At 52.6% G+C, this 19,663-nt stretch overlaps 1 protein-coding gene across 2 annotated transcripts in view; it reads left to right on the top strand.

Annotated features, from left to right (window-relative positions):
• PLXDC1 (plexin domain containing 1) overlaps positions 1 to 19,663 on the top strand; it is a 57,133-nt gene that overhangs the window by 24,016 nt on the left and 13,454 nt on the right. For both annotated transcript variants that reach the window (XM_044248107.1, XM_044248108.1), the window contains exons 3-8: positions 1,085 to 1,228; positions 1,521 to 1,590; positions 2,244 to 2,366; positions 2,749 to 2,867; positions 3,849 to 3,948; positions 14,530 to 14,625. In XM_044248107.1, the coding sequence (XP_044104042.1) occupies positions 1,085 to 1,228; positions 1,521 to 1,590; positions 2,244 to 2,366; positions 2,749 to 2,867; positions 3,849 to 3,948; positions 14,530 to 14,625 (652 nt within the window). The remainder of the gene's footprint in view (positions 1 to 1,084; positions 1,229 to 1,520; positions 1,591 to 2,243; positions 2,367 to 2,748; positions 2,868 to 3,848; positions 3,949 to 14,529; positions 14,626 to 19,663) is intronic.

A 19,663-nucleotide genomic window follows, 5' to 3' on the forward strand; every position in this document is an offset into this window, starting at 1 on the left:
CTGGGCAGCTGGCAGGTTGGCAGGGAGAACATGGTCTGTCTGCTCTGCTGTGTCTGCAGCCGCGGCCGCTGGACAGCCTGATTAATGACCCGCCGCGTCCAGGGCTCCTCACGGGTCAGCAGCCCCATCTCCTCAGCCGCAGCCAAGTGCACCGGCCGGTTCTGCCTCCTTCTCCCTGTGGCTGGCACTCCCAGATGGGTTGAAATGCTACAACATCGCCTCCTACCCAGGCTCTGCCACCCTTTGTGATAACTGTTTCCTGCCCTCTTTTAAATCCTGGCCCTAAATGCTTCTGTGCAGGAGAGGCTTTGCAGAACTAATTCCCAGCTGGCTGTATTCTGGCTTGTTCTTTATCTGCTTTGGGCTCGTGGTAGAGGTTAGAAATGTCTCAGAGGAACCACAGCTGCTTCTCTCGGCTTTCTCAGCCCTCTGGTGACTGTCATGTCGGCCCCGATTTCTCCCTCTGCTCAAGGGTTTGTGTCTGTGTGTCCTACTTGCCTAAGGCCTACCTCCTCCATCAGACTAGCAGCTCCCTAAGATCAAGAGTCTACTTCCATCTTTTTTTTTTTTAATTTATCTATTGATTTTTTTTTCTGAGGGGGTGGTGGGGGCAGAAGGAGAAGGAGAGATGCTCCATGCCCAGAAGAGCCCAATGCGGGGCTCGATCTTGAGATCCCTGAGATTATGGTCTGAGCTGAAACCAAGAGTTGGACTCTTAATGGACTGAGTCACTGAGGCACCTCTCTGCTTCCATCTTCAGACTGGGGGCTTCTAAGATCCACTTTTTTCTTTTCCCTGAAGCAGGGTAACCCCGAGCAGAGAGACTACGTGTCCCCTTCAGTCTGGGAGCTCCCTGAAGACCATAGCTCTGTTTGGGGCCGCCCTGGCTATTTCTTGCTGATGCCCCAAGCTGAGCTCTGCCCTGGGCATGATCCATGGCCCAGGACGTCCAGGCCGAAACCAGCACTCGAGGCCACAGGGCTTGCACGAGGGAGGGCGGTGACTTCCCGGGGAGGGCAGAGGATGGCTCCTGGCCAACCCGACTCCTCATACCTCCTGTGGTCTCTGTCTCGGGTGGTGGCAGGAGGACAACCACAACTACTATGTGTCCCGTCTGTATGGCCCCAACGAGCCCCGCAGCCGTGAGCTGTGGGTGGATGTGGCCAAGGCCAACCAGAGCCAAGTGAAGGTCCATAGAATCCTCTCCAACACCCACCGGCAGGCTTCGGTAAGTAGGCCAGTCCATGGCAGGGCTGCCTTGGGCTGGGAGGCTGGGGGCCAAGGCATTGTGCCTGGTCGGTGGGCAGGGTTGTGGCCTGAGGTCCATGATCTGGGAGGTGCTTTCCAGGGAACCCTGGAGCCGGGGTGCTGCCTTGAGTTAAGGGGCCCACCCGTGGTCCTGGCGGCCTGTCCTGGACATGCCTGCTCCCTGCTCTGTCCAGACAGGCATGGGGCAGTGTGGGTGCCCAGCCTCCTGGCCTACAGCTTGGCCCATGCTGATTCTCTCCCATGCCCTGCAGAGAGTGGTCTTGTCCTTTGATTTTCCTTTCTACGGGCATCCTCTGCGGCAGATCACCATAGCAACTGGAGGTAAGGCTGTGTCGGTGGGACTGAGGGAGGTTTGGAGATCTCAGCCAGAACCCAAGGGACCTACCTGGAAAGGTTCAGTGGAGACGGGGGTGTACGCATAGGCAGTGGAGGGTCCTGCATTGGGCTCTCTCTTGGGATCCCAGTCTCAGGAGGGAGACGAGTGTGTGTGTTGGACCACGTCCCCCAACGTTGGCTGACTTGCGTGTGTGTGTGTGTGTGTGTCTGTGTGTGTGTGTGTCTCGGCCAGCTCCAGCCAGCCTGGACAATCCCTGTGGTCCCTGTGCTTCAGTCTGTGAATGAGAGAGAGAAAGAGACTTCCCTGAGAGCCTGGCTCTTGGGATCAGGCTCCTGGTTGACAAGAGGAGCCTCTCTTAGGTTCCTGTGCACTTTCCCAGGGACAGGGAGGGGCAGGAGTCTGTGCCTACCTGGAGTGGCAGGGAGAGCCTTCTCTGCTCTGGAGCCCTTTTGCTCTGTACACACTAGACCCAGAGCCCAGCAGGCAGGGGTGGGGAACAGAGGTCCAAGATTCATTTCAAAAGAAAAAAAAAAAAAGATTCGCTTCCAGCTCCCTCTGCACTGTCCCTTCCGCACAAGGAAGGCACCCCTCTAGGCCTTCTCTGGTGATTCCTCTGCCTTAACCCCCCCTCCCCCAGGTTTCATCTTTATGGGGGACACGATCCATCGGATGCTCACAGCGACTCAGTACGTGGCGCCTCTGATGGCCAACTTCAACCCCGGCTACTCTGAGAATTCGACGGTCGCTTACTTTGACAATGGTGAGACCAGATCTCAGAGTTTACAAACGCCCCCTGGCTCAGGGGCTCACTTAGTCAGCCCCTTTAGAGCAGTCCCAAGTCTAGAGAGGACAAGGACTTGCTCACGGTCACAAAGCAAGGCAGCTACCCACCTTCCTGTGTTCACTGTCTTCATCTCTAAGATGGGGACAGGATGCCTGCCACCTAGCAGTATCTGATGAGATAGGAACAGAAAAGTGCTTGACTCTTAGCAGAGGTGACAAGCATTAGAGGCCATGATTGTGTCTTAACTCTCCCTGGATTGTCACTTGAGCACCCAGCACCCCACCACACCTGTGTTCGTCCCCAAAGCTGCTGCGGGGCCCGCCTCCCTGGCCAGCCGGCTCTCTCCTCTCCTCCCCAGGGACAGTCTTTATTGTTCAGTGGGACCACGTCTACCTCCAAGGCCGGGAGGACAGGGGCAGCTTCACTTTCCAGGCAGCTCTGCACCACGATGGCCGCATTGTATTTGGCTACAAAGAGGTGAGCGAGCTTAGCTGCGGAGACGGCTGGGTCTTGGAGTCTTTCATTCAGCAACTTTCTGTAGAGAACCTGCAAATGCGCCAGGCATAGGCCTTGGTGCTGGGGAGACAGCAGTTGATAAGATGGCTGGAGGCCCTTCCCTTCTAGAGCTGTAGGTCTGGTTGGGGAGATAGATGGTAATTGCAGGGACAAGTGTAGAATCACCACTGTGACAAGTATTCCTAAGTTAGAGGTGCCCGGTGTCAGGAGTGCCTTTCATGAGGCTTTTTCCCCCCCTTTTCTTTTTTTTCATGAGGCTTTTTATCTCAGCAGAGGTCAGGGGAGGCTTCCCTGAGGAACAGAGTTGAAATCTGCAGGAAGCGAAGGAATTCCTTAACAGGAAGCCAAGAGGAGAGGGAAAAGCACATTCAAAGGTCCTGTGGCAGAACAGGGCATGGCTGGTACAAAGCCTTGGAAGAAAGCAAGGCTGGAGGGGAGAAAGTAGGGGACAAGCAAGGGCAGGGGAACACCCAGCTTTGCCTTTAAGAAAGGTCACTCTGGCTTCAGAGTGGAGAACAGATTGTTGGTGGCTCAGAGGGAAGGCTGCGGGATGGTTTCAGAGAGAGATGTCAGCTTGGAGTAGGTGGCATGAGATGGAGAGAACTAGACAGATCTAAGAGCCAGAGGGCAGGTGAATTAATAGGATTTGGAGATGTGTTCGGTGGAGGATGGATGAGATGGACGAAAAGGGGAACAGGTTTCTGGCCTGCATGGAGGTGCCATCCACTAAGAGCAAAGAAAAAAAGTAAATGTGCTGGAGAAGTTGTGGGAGAGACTTGCAATTTGGATGGGGACCCATTGGATTTGGGATGTCTTTGAGTCCTCTGAGAGGTGCTGCTGAGCAGGCAGATACATCTGGAGATCAGAGGGGAGCTCTAGGCTGGCCCAGGGGTCCTTGGGGGGTGGGGGGGGGTAGATGGTGCCTCTTTTCTCCTGCCACAGATCCCTATGCCTGTCCTGGAAATCAGCTCCTCCCAGCACCCCGTCAAAGCAGGCCTGTCAGATGCTTTCATGATTCTCAACCCTTCCCCGGATGTCCCAGGTGAGTCCCTAGGGATCCAGCGGAGCTCTCGGACGGGGTGGGGGGGGGTTGGACTGAGTTCCAGCTGACCCAGGCTGTAGGCGGGTGGGGATGGGCAGTGGAGGGGGTGGATGGAGGACAGAGAGCCAAGCAGGAAGGAGGGAAGATGGTGCATAATGAGTTCCAACTTTTCTTCATTAAAGCAGAGGAACCATTTGTTTCCCCCAGTGAAATCTCTCATGGGAGGCGCGGCTCTAGTTTTGGAGGGGAAGAAGAGCCACTCAATACCCCGTCCCTTTAGAAAATCTCCACAGACACCAAATTAGGATTTTTGAGTCCTCACAGAACACAACCATAATGACATCCCCATCCCAGGTGATAGGAGCATCACAGGGGGCTTCAGGGGAAGGAAGCTGGTCTCGGCCATGTTGTTAACTGCCCTTTGGCAAATCAGATCTCCCTAGCCTCTGTGGCTTCTTCTGTAATATGGGGCTGTGTGTAGCTGGAACAGTGCTTTTTCCTTCCTGGTCCTCTTCCAGTTCTGATATCTTGGGGGAATCACAGTTCTTTCTCTCCTGCTTCTAACCCCTGCTCACCCCCATGAGGGTCTTGGATTCCCATTTCTGGGGAAGGCACGGCAGGCAGGCCAGCTGCTTTTTCTAGACCCCTGGCTCCAATGCTTTTGAACCTGACCTCTTCTGTTATGCTGTGTATAAAAAAGCCCTTCTGTCTAGGGTACCTGGGGGGCAGGGCTCATTCGGTTAAACCTCTGCCTTCAGCTCAGGTCATGATCCCAGGGCCCTGAGATCGAGCCCTGTGTTGGGTTCCCTGCTCAGTGGGGCATCTGCTTCCTCCTCTCCCTCTGCCCCTCTCCCATCCCATGCTCTCTCTTGTTCTCAAATAAATTAATACAATCTTAAACAACAACAATAACAAAGTCCTTCTGTCTAACCTGCGGGGCCCCAAGCAGGAGCAGACTGATGTCTGTTCTTCTCTATCCCTACCCGTACTTGATGGGACTGGGGGATATTCTGAACTCCACCCTAGCCATGCCAGGCTGGATGAGAGGACGTGGGTGGGAGGCACCAAAGGGCTTCCCTGTAGAGAGGCAAGGCACCACCATTCGGGGAACTCCAGGGATTCTGGGGAAAGTATCCTTCCTACATCTGTTGGTTGAATTCAATCAATACACATGTTCTGAGTTTCTACTTGACACTATGTCCTGGGTGCTATGGAGATACAATGAAGAGGAAGTCATGGAGGGACTCATCACCTGAACAGAGCCTCTGTCCCTAACCAAAATCTGAGGGAAGGGATCAGGGCTCCTGTCATAAGCCTTCATCAGCACCTTCCATGTGCAAGTTTCAGTCCAGTGTGAGGGGCTTGGCTCTGGAGTGGGAAGCATGGAGTCCAAACTCCCCCAAAACATCTGACCTCCAGGAAGTCACTTATCCTCTTAAAGTTTATTTCTTTATCTGTATTTGGGGATATAAGTAGTTCATGCCTCCTAGTGACTGTGAAGGTGAATGCTATGATGCACACGCAGCGTTCGCTCCGATGTCTGGTGCACTGAGTTGTGGGTCCTGCATTAGGATATCTTCCAGTGCTGTCGCGGTGTTTGATAACCCAGCAGGACATCTGGTAGGGGAGCAAACAGTGCAGAAATAGGAGCATGTGATGTCCTGACACCAGTGTGTCATTGGTCAGATGCCACGCCCACAGTCGTTCACTTGGCCACGCCCACAGTCGTTCCCGTGACTTTTGCAGCTAGTGGGAAAGCAATCACGTGCTACAGTGGCAGTTTCCCAAACTTCACCCATGTGCACATCACCTTTGAGGTTTTTGTCATGACCATGAATGACTGTTCTGTTATTATGGAGGTTCTTCTTCTTCTTCTTCTTCTTCTTCTTCTTCTTCTTCTTCTTCTTCTTCTTCTTCTTCTTCTTCTTCTTCTTCTTCTTCTTCTTAACCAGGGGGAGCAGGAGGCAGAGGGAGAAGCAGGCTTCTGCTGAACAAGGAGCCCAAAGTAGGGTTTAATCCCGGGGACCCTGGTATCATGACCTGAGCCAAAGGCAGATGCTTAACCCACTGAGTGACCCAGACGTCCCTATGAATGCTCTTCTTTATCCCAATCTATAAAGTGATATTTTTGCACGAATAAATGTACCCGGTCTAAAACTCAAAAGATAAAAAAAGTTTTTATAAAAACAATTAGGTTTTGGGAGAAATGGGGGAAAAAATTAGGTTTCTCTCCCATACCTGATCCCTGTCCCTAGTTTTCCTTTCTGGAGGCAACCTCACTACTGGGTTATTTCCAGAGCTGTAAGCCTATAGGTAAGCAAGCATATGTTTGGTTATTTAACACAAATGATGGCATATGATGCCACTGTTCTACCCTTGAACGAAGTATATCCTGCCCATCATACCATACCAGCTCCCACTCCATTCTTGTTACTGGCTACTTGATAGCCTGTCACACAGATGTTACCTTAATTTAACCAACCCCTCCACCCACGTAGGCTTTACAGCTGTTTCCCACTTTTGCTACAAGAAATAAGGCTGCTGTTAATATTCTTGCAAGTAGCTATTTTTACTCCCCGTTGTGAGTATTTCCGCAAGTAAATTCCCACGATCCAGATCTTGCCCTGGCGGCTCTCAAGGTGCTTGCCAGGGTATAGTCATCTCCGCTGCTGACTGGGGTGGAGCTTGCGAGAGCTCTCCCATGGGTGTGGGCAGGGTTCATTTCCTTGAGGAGGGCCCCCTCTGTCCCTGCCCTGTGGACCTTCCATAGGACAGCTCGTCACATGGCAGCTGGCTTCCACAAGAGCAGGTGAGCAAGACAGCGGGAGAGGGTGGGCAGGACCTAAGGGCAGTCTTTTTGTAACCTAATCCTGGAAGTGCCATCTCATCACTTTTGCCATATTCTACTGGTTAGAAGCAAGTCACTAGGTCCAGCACACACTCAGAACAGGATTCCAAGGGCGACAGTACCAGGAGGCAGGCCAGTGGGGGCCACATTGGAGGCTGCCTGATGACCACGCTGATTATAATCCCATCCCCAGGCTCTCAGTTTTATCGTATTTGGTCAACCTCCCAGCACTGCAAGTGAAGTCTGTATTTTGTAAATGAGGACACAGAGGCTCTGTGAGGTGACTCGCTTGTGATCACACAGCTCCGAGAGAGAACTGAAACCCAGATCTTCCTTTTTTTTTTTTTTTTAAACCGTGGGGTTGTTTGAGACTTTCTAAATCTAACCCAGCCCCATTCCAGCCAGAGGGGTGAATCCTTTTCTCCTCAGCTCCCCAAACACCCGCAGCCTGATGTGCCGCAGATCCCAGGCTGTTTTGCGGGATGGGCGGTTCTTAGCGTCGTCCTCGCGCCCGTGTGCCTTACGGAACCCGTCTGGTTCATCCTTGCCTCTCTCAAAGGGCTTTGTGGGCTGGCAGCGTCTCAGGAAATGTGTGTTGGATCCAGCTGTTGTATGAGGGTGAATTAAAGGAAGTCAGATCCCCCAGGGAGTGTCTGCATCTGAGGTTTCTCTGTGATTCTGGAATGAAAGGCTGTCTTAGAGCAAGCCAGGGAGATGTGGGGAGGCGGGAAGAGGGGCAGGGGAGGAAGCACAACCCACCTGCAAAAACAGGAGGGCAGTTGCGCCTGCTCCGGGAGGCGGGGCCTCTCTGGCGTGGGAGCTGCGGGATTCAGGACTCCAAGTGCTGTTAGCTGAGCTGTCCTGTCTGTCGGTCCGCCTGCAGGCACCAGGCCCCCAGACACAGCCCCGCAGCCCCCAGCTTCTCATCTCCTTCTCTCCTCCCCTCATTCCTTCTTGTCACCAATGGATCTGATCGTGTCATTCTCTGGCATCTTGTTGCAGCAGCATGAAGTCCAAATCCTTAGCGCGGCATTCAAGGTCCCATGCAGCTGGCACGGCCTACCCATCAGCCACCACTCTCTGTCGAGGCATCACTGGTCTGCGTGCCCTGTTCCCCAAACGTGCCAAGGGCCGTCCACATCGCTATGACACAGTTCTTTTTTTTTTTCTTTTAAGATTTTATTTATTCATGGGGCACCTGGGTGGCTCAGTGGGTTAAGCCGCTGCCTTCAGCTCAGGTCGTGATCGCAGGGTCCTGTGATCGAGCCCCACATCGGGCTCTCTGCTCAGCGGGGAGCCTGCTTCCTCCTCTCTCTCTGCCTGCTTGTGATCTCCGTCTGTCAAATAAATAAATAAAATCTTTAAAAAAAAAAGATTTTATTTATTCATTTGAGAGAGAGAGAGAGAGCACAAGCAGGGGGAGAAGCAGACTCCTGGCTGAGCTGGGATCCTAATATGAGGCCCCATCCCAGGACCTGGAGATCATGACCTGAGCCGAAGTCAGATGCCCAACCATCAGAGCCACCCAGGCGTCCCTCTATGACATAGTTCTTTTTATTTTATTTATTTTATTTAGTTTTAAGATTATATTTATTTATTTGACAGACAGAGATCGCAAGTAGGCAGAGAGGCAGGCAGAGAGAGGGGGGAAGCAGGCTTCCTGCTGAGCAGACAGCCCGATGTGGGGCTTGATCCCAGGACCCTGGGATCATGACCCGAGCCGAAGGCAGTGGCTTTAACTCACTGAGCCACCCAGGCGCCCCGACATAGTTCTTTTTAAAATGGCACCCATTTCAACCCTTTTGCTGCTTGGCAAAATTCTCCTCATCCATTGGTCCAGCTCTGATGTTGTCTCCTCCCTGCAGCAGAACTCCTGGTTTCCTCAGACCCCTTCTCCCCAGCAGGCCATGAGCTCCTTGGGGGGCTCCCGGTGGCCCTGGCGCTTAGCTTAGAGCCCGCGCGGCAGGGCAAGCGCTCAACAAACGTGCAATAGCGCTGGGGCGGGAGCCGCTGGAGGGAATGGGTGCCGCAGAGACCCGGTCCTCTGCACTCTGGTGACCCCAAGTGAGAACAGGGACCTGATGTGGTGGTGGTGGGGCATACTAATTAACTGCATCTCTCTTTGTCAGAGGTTTTTAGCCTGGCTCTGGGCAGAGACTTTAGGAGGAATATCGAGGTGTGGGGGGGCCATATTCAGATGCCAGCATTTTTTCTGGGACAGCACCCATGGCCTTCATTGGGTTGTTGTTTTTAAAGATTTTATTTATTTGACAGAGAGAGACTCAGCGAGAGAGGGAACACAAGCAGGGGCTGTGGGAGAGGGAGAAGCAGGCTTCCCACTGAGCAGGGAGCCCTATGTGGGGCTTGACTCCAGGACCCTGGGATCATGACCTGAGGGCCACCCAGGTGCCCCCTTCACTGGGTTTCTAAATGGGCCACCACTTCTGCTTTGGGGAGTGATGGATTTGATGTGGCTGAGAGCTCAGATTCCTCTGGGTCTGCTATTCAACCCACAAGTAGGGAATCAGTTTGGATTAGGCTGAGCTGCAAATAACAGTAAATCCCAAATAACTGTGGCTTCGTGAGACGCAAATTCAGGGACAGCTCTCTTGTCCGAGGCTCCCATTGTCCAAGCCTCCCTGGGACGCCGCCACCAGAAAGGTTGGGCTAGTACCCAAGCCCCTCTACGCCTGGAATGCAATGAGAAGTGGAGGTTGGTTTCCCCACTATTCCAGAATTCCCCAGCAGTGAGCCCATGGTCTACGAGACTGTCTCCTTCCTCAGGCTCCACTTTCCTCCCATCCCTCGGTGTTGGGGGCGGGGGGAATTCAGCATAGTCTCACTCTGGGATTGAGGGAAGGAGATGCTGCAAAAACCAGAATTTTTCTTACCATTACTTCCTTACATAAACCGTTACACAGGCTTTGCAGCAGAGTCTGCAGAGCACGCCTAATGCAGAGACAAGATCTATGGGCAATTAGCGGCGGCTTTCTGCAGAGGCACGCAAAACATACAAGGTAGCTCATTTGCTCTTTATTTGGCCACAGGGGCCCCCAGGAGTCAATAAAATTTCCTCTATTCATTTGTTTAAGAAACTCGTTCTTGGTGCACCTGGTGGTTCGGTTCGTTAAGTGGCTGCCTTTGGCTCAGGTCATGATTCCGGAGTCCTGGAATCGAGTTCCCATGGGGCTCCCTGCTCAGCGGGAAGCTTGCTTCTCCCTCTGCCCCTCCCCTTGCTTATGCTTTCTCTCTATCTCTGTTAAAATCAATAAATAAAACCTTAAAAAAAAGAGAAATACATGAACGAAGAAATGAAAACTTCTTCTAAAACTGCCATCTTATATTTTTTAATCTTGTAGCCACCCATTTTTGGAGTGGTTGCACTTTGTGGCAGGACTTGTCAGTCTGATTTCTTCTGGCCAATCCAACCCTTCCCCTCTGGTGTCTGGTTTTGAAACAAAATGGGACATGTAAACCTCTCTTTTGAGCCGCTAACATTTCTTGTCTGGGCAGCAGCGCTTTCCGGGTCTGGATCTTAGTATTTCTGAATCTTTGATGAGTGGAGGCAGAGATAAAAACAGAACGTCTCAAACTGCCAGAAATGTGGCTTTGGGGAGGCCTCTGTCTTGCTTCCGGAGGGATCTGTTGGTCGTGCAGATGGACGTCATCGTCGTTGGGCGAGCCCCAGATGTTGGCGAGATAATCCAAAAGCAAATAACTCAGGCAGGGACATTAAGAGTTCTGTTTATAGAGAAATAAAATATTACCCAAGCCATACACTCAAACAAGTACAAGTTGGCAGTTGAAGTGAGCAAATATTTTTAATCATTGGTCTATTTCCGCACACCCCCTCTCATCCCCCTTTCTACCACACTCCTCTTCCCTGCCCTGCGGTAGGGCGATGATGGGCTTTGGAGCACATCTGACCCCGTCTGGCTGCATCCTCCCTTGAAACACACCCCCAATTCTGGTTCCCCAGCCCAGGTGGTGGGGAGACCCATCCCTAGATTCTGGCGGGAGGTTTGCTGGGAAACTTGCCTTCTCTGGCTGCTGCTTGTGTGTCCCTATCCCTGAAATCAGTCTCCTCGACAAGTTCATGCCCTCATTCATGTCCAACCTGACTTCACTTGTTCTTTCCATTTCTCCTTCCTTCCCACCCTGGGGTCAAGCGCTCCTCTACATCCTTGCAGGTGGGAAATCCGGAAAGCCAGCTCTCCCCTCCTTTGAGCTCTAAGGTCAGAAGGGGCATGTCTGACTAAAGTGCCCATTGGGGGCTCCCCTTTTGAGAAAGGCCATAGTTTGGTGGGCTGGGCAGGAAGGGCATTCTTCCTTTAGGCTGTGGACTGAAGTTATAAATACGTTGCTGAGGTTTTGGTGACTACCTATAATCCACTCATTCATTCACAGACATTTCTTTTGAGGCCCTGTTATGTGCAGGGGCTGATGCTAGGGGCCGGAGGGGGGGGTGGGAGTGGTAGAGCTCAGCCCCGTGGGGCAGGTGTTGATCAAAGTCAATACTGATGGAGGGTGTAACAGGGGATCCTGGACAACGTGCAGGAAGCTGTGAAGCTCAGAGGAGGGGCCACCGACAGTGCTGGGGAGGGTGGGGAAGCCTTCATGGAGGGCGTGTCCTTTGCGTTGAGTCTTGCAAGAGGAAGCAGATAAAGGAAGAAAGGTTTCCATAGAATATAGATCCCATGGTCTCACACCCCTTGGAAGACTTGGAATTTCCCTTTTTTTTCTTCCCCTTACATTTTAATGCTCAAAGGGGTGATTTTTCAGGAGGAGAGATAGCCCTTGGGGGAGGTGTGTGGGACAGAGTCGTGGAAGGCTGCCTGGGTGTCCTCCATCTAGATGTCCCACATCCCCTAGGCTCACTCCTATCCTAGGCCACCTTCCCAGTGCAATTGGTGCTACTTGGGAAGGACCCTGCAGCGCATACAGGCCCTGATGAAAGATTAAAGGTTAAAAACTGAGCAAAAAATGACAGAAAGCTGACCTTCCTACCCCAATCTCTTCCAGACTCCACTCCTGCTTGGCAACGGCCCTTTCTTGTACCAAAATAAATATGTGCGTCTGTGTGCGTGCGTGCGTGCGTGCGTGCATGTGTACAGGGCTCTGTGAACCTCATCCCTCAGCTTTTGATGGAAGAGTCTCTCCTTCCTAGGACCTTGGTAACCCTGTAGACATCGGGCAGTGATTGCCTGCCTGAGAGCTATGAGGATTTCCTCTCGGCCCCTTCCCTTTCAGACTAGGGTTGCTTAGGAAAAAAATAAGGACGCAATTCCTCCATCTTTGGGACGTTGGCCTAAGTATTTATTTTTACTGAAACACTGTAAATGTTTCCCTTCTGCCCTTTTAGAAGCACAAATACAGTGGTCCCCCCCTTATCTGCGGGCACACGTTCCATGATCCCCAGTGGCTACCTGAAACCATGAGCAGCCCTGAAGCTTGTGGATACTGTGTTTCTTCCTATACCTACATACCTGTGGTAAAGCTTAATTTATAAACTAGGCACAGCAAGAGATTAACAATACTAACTAGTAATAACACAGAGCAATGATAGCAATGTCATGTTATAAAAGCCAAGTGAAAGTGAATGTGGTCTCTCTCTCAAAATATCTTACTGTACTGTACCCACACCCTCCGTTGGTGAGGAGATGGGGGGAGGTGAGCGGCATGGCTGATGGAGTGGGGGGTGGGGTCTCAGGCTGCGAAAGCGAAGCCTTGAATGTGGAGGACAACTGCAGAGAAACCAGGAGCTATGGTGTGGCGGGCACCCTTGTATAGAATCACGAGAGCATAGTGACCACTGATGCTGTGTTCAGTGACTCCAAATTGGTAGCTTGAAATCCTCATGGGGCGTGTGTACACCACAGAAATCAGCAAACGCCACCAGTCAGGACGCATTCATTGCATAGGGCGATGTTTCCAGGACATTCCGCGGTTGGGAATGTTCCTGGGGCCGACACGCCCATCATTGCTATGCGGCACAGCAGTGTGCTGTGGTGGGAAGAGAAGCACCAGACCCACTGGGGTTCAACCAGGGGTTACGTAGGAGGCATTGATTCCAAGATCAGAGATAAATCCATGATAGAAACCAAGATGAGATGTTCTTTTGAGCAGATTCTTCATGCAGGAGGAGGACTAAGGAGGGGGCGCCCAACACACGACCCCCTTCCTTTCACAGCTGGGCCTGATGAGTTCTCCTGCCACCTTGGGGAAGGTTCCTCCAAACCACCTTCATCTGAGAGAGGAACGTTACATCCCCACCTGCTCTTGGCTTCCAGGAACAAAAGCCCAGCTCAAACTATCTTAAGTGGAAGAAGGGATATGAAGCAGCCCAAAGAACCAAAGGAAGAACTGAGAGCCAGGGAGACAGGGACCAGGGCAGGTCCTGGGGGCACCAGAGGCTGGAGAGCCACGATTATGTACTGCTATGAGTCTGTGCGTGAGATCGGACGTGTGGCCGTTCATGGACTTGGAGCTTGCATTTTCTGAGCTTCATTACCAGAAAGCAAAGGGCCTTTTGGTTACAGTTGAAAAGTCCCAGGGAAGGTCTCTGATTGGTCCAGCTTGCATCACATGCCCAGCCCTGGACCAATCACTGTGCAGCCAGGGAGGCAGAGTCATGGGGGAAGATGGTAGCTCCAGGGCCAAGCACATGTAGGAATGGACTAGGGGTAGTTCCCTCAAAGGGAGTGCTGTTTTTAAAAAGAAGAAGGGGCGCTGAACAGGCCGAGCACAACAAGGCTCCTTCCCCTTGTAGGGAAATTCATTCACAAAGCTCGGTGGCTGGCTGACAGCCTTTCAGAGCTGAAGGAAACCAACCCCATGTCATGGTTCTTGGGTGGGTGTGGAGATGTGGTGGAAAGTATCAGAGCATCGATTTTCATTTTAGGAGAAGTCTTTCCTCTACAATTGTACGTTTTTCCTCCCAAATGTGTTGTAGCAGGTGTTTCTGCCTTTCCACATCACAAATAAGAAACTGAGGCCCAACCGGGAGTGGAACTTGAATCAAAACTCAGGTTTCTTGAAACCAGTGCCCTGCAGGGACTGAGACGTAATATAAGCCCAGCCCCAGGCCCTGAACCTCACTCTGGCTTCCATTCCGGACAGAGAGGTTTCCCAAGTTCACCTGTGCGTCTGCAGACATTTGCAGAGTGCTCTCTGTGGGTCAAGTTCAGGACCCAATACTCACTGTCTAACGGCCCCGTCCCCCAAATAGACCGCGGTGACCACATACCTGGGGTGTGCAGAGGGGTAGCAGGGTGCCTGGCCTGGGTAGAGAAGAGGAGGGACCTGGTGAAGGAAGGCTGCTCAGAGGAAGGGGCCCCGAGCTGGATCTGGAAGGGTGAGCTAGAGGAGGGGAGAAGGCATGGAAGGACAATATGGGTCAAGGGAACAGCAGCTGTGAAGGCACAGAGCTGTGCAGAAGCAGGGGAGCTCCTAGGTCTTGACCTCAGGAGCAGCCAGGCCTCTGTGTTAGGTTGTTTAACCTGTCGACAATTCAAAGCTCTCCTTGCAGGGTGAACTCCTGTCCTCCTGTCTCCCTGCAGCTTCGAGATCATTGTCCGAGGTTGATGAGTTTACTTCCTGCCCTTAGGGGCTGCATCCTGACCCCGCCCCCATCCACTCAAGTCTCTTGCCCATGTGTCCTCCGGCTCTGGGTACAAACTTCAAAGTCCTCTGTGCATGCGATGCTCCCAGTGAGGGCTCTGCCTCTGTTTCAGAATCTCGGCGAAGGACTATCTTCGAATACCATCGTGTGGAGCTGGACCCCAGCAAGGTCACCAGTACATCAGCCGTGGAGTTCACCCCAATGCCAAGTGAGTAGGGGTCGTCCCCGCCGAGGGAGGACATTCCACTGTCCTAGAAAGAGCTTCAGAGTCAAACAATCTGGGTTCAATTCCCAGGCCCACCACTGACCCTTGTTTGGGTACGGCCACCTCATTTCTCTGGGCTGCCCTTTCTCATTTGTCACATGGGCCTCACATCACTTCCCTCCCAGAGCTAAGGTCAGGGTCAGAAGCATGGCAGGTAGAGTTGAGGACATTAATGCCAGCGCTGACACTAGCTGGCATCCCAGGCGTGGTTGTACTTGAAATAGGACACCTGTGGTGATTAACACACAATTAAAACCAGGAAAGGTATATCCTTGAGGATTTTTAGACTGAGCCCCCAGGAAAGGTAATCCAGGAACCGAGTGAATCAATCCTTATATTTCTTTCTCTCTTTCTTTCTTTTTTTTTTTTTTTTTAAGATTTTATTTATTTGAGAAAGAGAGAGAGGGAGCGCACACAAGTAGGGGAGAAGGGCAGAGAGAAGAGGGAAAAGCAGACTCCCCTCTGAGCAGGGAGCCCAAGATGCCAGGGCTCGATCCTGGGATCATGACCTGAGCAGAAGGCAGACTGAGCCTCCCAGGCACCCATGGGTCCTTACATTTCTTGTCATGTGTTCCTGAGAGGAGCAGTAATGCCAGAGTTCACAGGCTGGAGGCAATAAAGCGATTTAGCCAGCAGTCCTCCAAGAACCACGGCTCCGGCCCTCCCCGGTGCCCCACTCACCTACAGCTGAGGTCCATGACCAAAGCCCCAGCTGTTGCTGTGGACCCCACAGGATCGGGGTCAGGTGCCCTTTGGGATATGGTCAGGGCAGCTGGGGAGAGCGAGGGGAAGGAGGACAGCACTCTTGCTCTCGTAGCCCGCAGTTTTACTTTCTTCTTATTTTTTAAAGTTTATTTGTTTATTTAATTTCTACAACCAATGTGGGACCTCATGACCCTGAGCTCAAGAGGCTCATGCCCTCCGGACTGAGCCAACCAGGCACCCCTGTTCTTGCATTTTTTTTTTTTAAAGATTTTTATTTATTTGATAGACAGAGATCACAAGTAGGCAGAGAGGCAGGCGGAGAGAGAGGGGGAAGCAGGCTCCCCGAGGAGCAGAGAGCCCAATGCGGGGCCCGATCCCAGGACCCTGAGATCATGACCGGAGCCGAAGGCAGAGGCTTAAACCACTGAGCCACCCAGGCGCCCCTGTTCTTGCATTTTTTTTTTTTTAAAGATTTTATTTATTTATTTATTTGAGACAGAGAGAGTGTGAGAGAGAGCATGAGCGAGGAGAAGGTCAGAGAGCGAAGCAGACTCCCCATGGAGCTGGGAGCCTGATGTGGGACTCGATCCCGGGACTCCAGGATCACGCCCTGAGCCGAAGGCAGTCGTCCAACCAACTGCGCCACCCAGGCGTCTTGCATTTTTTAAAGAGATTTTGAATTTCCTCTCCTGTCTCACAGCACCTACCAGCTTCCCTCTGAGTCCATGGCCTTCTCCCTGCCTTCTGGGGTGTTTCTTGCCTTGCCTCCCCTGGCTTCCTCTTCCCTGGAGGTTCTGGAAGCCCGGGGGAGTGGAGAAAGAAGAAGGGGAGGAGGAAAGTTCTTGAACACTAGGCCTGTCTCAGCGGGGCTCAGCAGGTGTCTCCCCCTGGGAAAGAGGAAGGACATAGACACCATGGGGTCACAGGACACAAACCCCTTGAAGGTCACAGCCCCACCCCCACCGCAGCTGCCCTCTGTCTTAGGCAGGAGAGACCTGGGGCCTGAGAAGCAGGGGTTCCTCAAGGACTGCTGAGGGCAAACCTCCAGGCTCAGGACTTGAATAAACTGCACTTAGGAGCAAGGACATCCAAGGGCAGATAACTGCCTGGGCGGAAGTGAAGCATCCTGAGAATCGTTTCTGGGACACTGTACATTTCAGCCACTTCCACCCCTCCAGTGAATTCGTAAGCATTTAATAGCTTGCAGGACATCTGAAATGCAGATGAGAAATAAAGGTCAGTGGGTTGTACACCTACCGCACAGAGGCTCCCAGGCCTTTTTCTCATGGCCAGTTTGCCTAGAGCAATTGCCTGGAGCCCCTGGAAGCTGGTTAACTTGGTCCCTAGAAAACTCTGCACCCCTCACCCCCAACCATGAAGGATTTCTCTCTTACCTTTGGGTGGTGGTGGGGGGGCAGTTTACTTACCCAAGATTTGATCAGAGGTTGTGGATGGGCTGTCTCCAAGCCATTGTACTCTGTGGCCAGTTCCTCCTGGTCTCTCTTCTGGAAGACACCATAAGAGGGTGGCATGGGCAGAGGGTGAGAGCTGGGGCAGGGAAACCCCCTGTGGGACCTCCAGGCTAAGAGCTCAGGCTTTTGGCTCCCTCAGACCTCAGTTCAAGCCCAGACCACCACTCCTAACTCTGTGACTCTCTCTAAGCCTCAGTTCCTTCACCTGTAAAACGGGGATAACAAAATCACGCAGGCATGGATTCCACAAACATTGGTTAACTGCCTACCGTCCATCTGTGATAGGGAGCTGTTCTGGGCCCTCTGGGTATAGCAGGGGACAAAACAGCTGGAGAGCTCCATTCTATTGAAAGGACACAGTGCCATCTACAGCCCATCCCTCTCACAGTGACTGAAGGTGACACACTGTGGTCACAGCAGCTTTTCTCCCACTCAGCCATGGCTGGTTCCCAGCCGCCATCTTGCTGGGGTGGTGGGCATGGCCGCCAAAGTGGCTCCCTCATTAATGGACTGCAGTAGAGTCCCGGGAAGACTCACAGAGTGAGGAAATGTGTGTGGTAGGTGTTAAACGAGTGGTCATTTTTCTGAGTCAGTTGTCTCCTCTGCTAGCGGTGTGTTCTGTTCTGTTCAGCTGCCCATCACATGAGCTCTTCTCTTGCACACGCTTATTCAGGGTGAGGGCCTGGCTGTCCTTGGAATGAAATGCACAGGTCTTTGTCAGCTGCTTGCCACCCATTCTGGTCATTCTGGTTCTCTTCGGAGGAGCGCTCAGTTGCAAGCGAACAACGCTTAAAATCCAGCCCCCACACCTCCTACGCCCCAGCCCTCTCTGCTCCTGGGCTTGGCTGGTGCCAGAGGGGTCCCTGCACTGTCCAGCAGCCCGCTCCCACTAACTCCTCTGCTCTCTGGCTCTGCCCTGCCCCAGGCCAGCCCCCAGCTGTCCCTCCCCCTCATTCCCGTCACCCTCAGCTTGTCCACTCCATGCAGCCCATTAGTGTTCTGGCGGCCACTGGGAACACTGCTGGAATATGCTCCTCCCCGGCCTCTGTGCTCAGGGGCTTTTCTGCTTCAACTCCTCCTCCTCCTCCAGGCGGGCTTCCTCCCTGCTCTCAATCTCTGCCCAAATGACCTCTCCTCAGAGGCCTTTGCCAACCTCCCCAAATAGGACAACCCTGCACTGTCACCCCGCCTCCCTGTTCTGCGCCCCTTGTTTTCCCAGCCTGCTGCTAGAAACCCTAGTGCAGACTTTGTTGTCTGGGTATTGTTGGGCATCTCCTGCGCTTAGCGGCAGGCTCTGTGCCAGGAGCGTGTCTGTCTTTCCCTATTCGTCACTGCAGCTTCCACAGCTGGGACCGTGCCTACCTGTGGCAGGTGCTCAATACATATCTGTTGAAAGACTGCATCAGGGTGCACAGTCGGTTAGGCGTCCCACTCTTGGTTTTGGCTCAGGTGATGATCTTGGCTCCTGGGATTGAGCCCCACATTGGGCTCTGCACTCAGCAGGGAGCCTGCTTGGGGATTCTCTCTCTCCCTCCCCTGCTCACATGTGCGCTTGCTCGCTCTCTCTCTCTCCAACAAATAAATCTCTAAAAAGCAAAGAAGAATGAATGTGAGCATGAATGAATGAGTGAATGAATCCTGGTAGGTACGCTGAGGGGCATGAGTAAGGTCACAGTCAGCCACGGGCAGCGTTCATAGGACTCACCGCAGGGCCAGCCCCCGTCACAGACCCTCTCCCCGGGTTGCCTCATTTCATCCTCACTGCACGTCTGCCCAGCAGAGACCACCAGGATCCCTCCTTTCCACACGAGAAACTGAGACACAGTGAAGTTCAGTAACTCCCCATGTGAGACGTAACCCGAGTGAGCAGAGAGACCCACATAGCCCCGGGGGTAGCTCACTTTCAAGTGGGGAGGGAGAAGAAAGGGATGGAATCAAGAATGCCTGGTTGCCCCCCCACAGACACAGTGCTCAGGCTCCGCTGAGGTGAGTGAGGAGGTGGAGACAGACCAGGGGACGATTCTGGCCCCAGGCCTTCCACATGGATGGAAGGCGTGCTCCCAGCTAGCACTGGCTGGGGGGCAAACCAGAACATCATAAACATCCTTTTCTGTGATTATAGCCAACAAAAGTGTATTCTAAACATTAAATTCAGGGTGCCTGGGTAGCTCAGTGGGTTAGGCATCTGACTTTGGCTTGGTTTGTGGTCTCGGGTTCTTGGGATCGAGTCCCGCATGGGGCTCCTTGCTCAGCAGAGAGCCTGCTTCTCCCCTCTCTGCCCTGCTCATGCTCTCTCTCTCTTTAATAAATAAACTAATGAATTTAAAAAAAAAAAACATTAAACTTGTTGGAAGACTAGTTCTTGTTCCTACCAGGAGAGGACATAGCAACCGTGTGACTCAGTAGCATTCATAGTTAACCCTACAACGGCAATCAGAGTGCAGTATAAAGGTGTCATGTCAACATGCTCTACATCTTGAACATATACAGTGTTCTGTGTCAAACAGATCTCATTTAAGACAAAGAATCCTTTCCCACCCTGTAATTGAGGGCAACAGCCCAGCAGTGTAAATTCCCAGGCTAGGTGAGATCCCTTTGTCCACGCTTCCAGGCCCCTGTGATTTTCCTTCCCGAGCCTCATCATGATGATAATGACATAGTTATGTTTGTTTGATGATCTATTTAGTGTCTGTCCGCCCAGAGGACTATAAGGCCCAGGAAAGCAGGCACCAGGATTTATGGTGCAAACCCCAGTCCCAGCTCAGGGCCCAGCCGCCTGGGAACTGAAGGAGGAAGGAGGAAAG

This window comes from Neovison vison, chromosome 5, assembly GCF_020171115.1.
Source record: "Neovison vison isolate M4711 chromosome 5, ASM_NN_V1, whole genome shotgun sequence".
NCBI lineage: Eukaryota > Metazoa > Chordata > Mammalia > Carnivora > Mustelidae > Neogale > Neogale vison.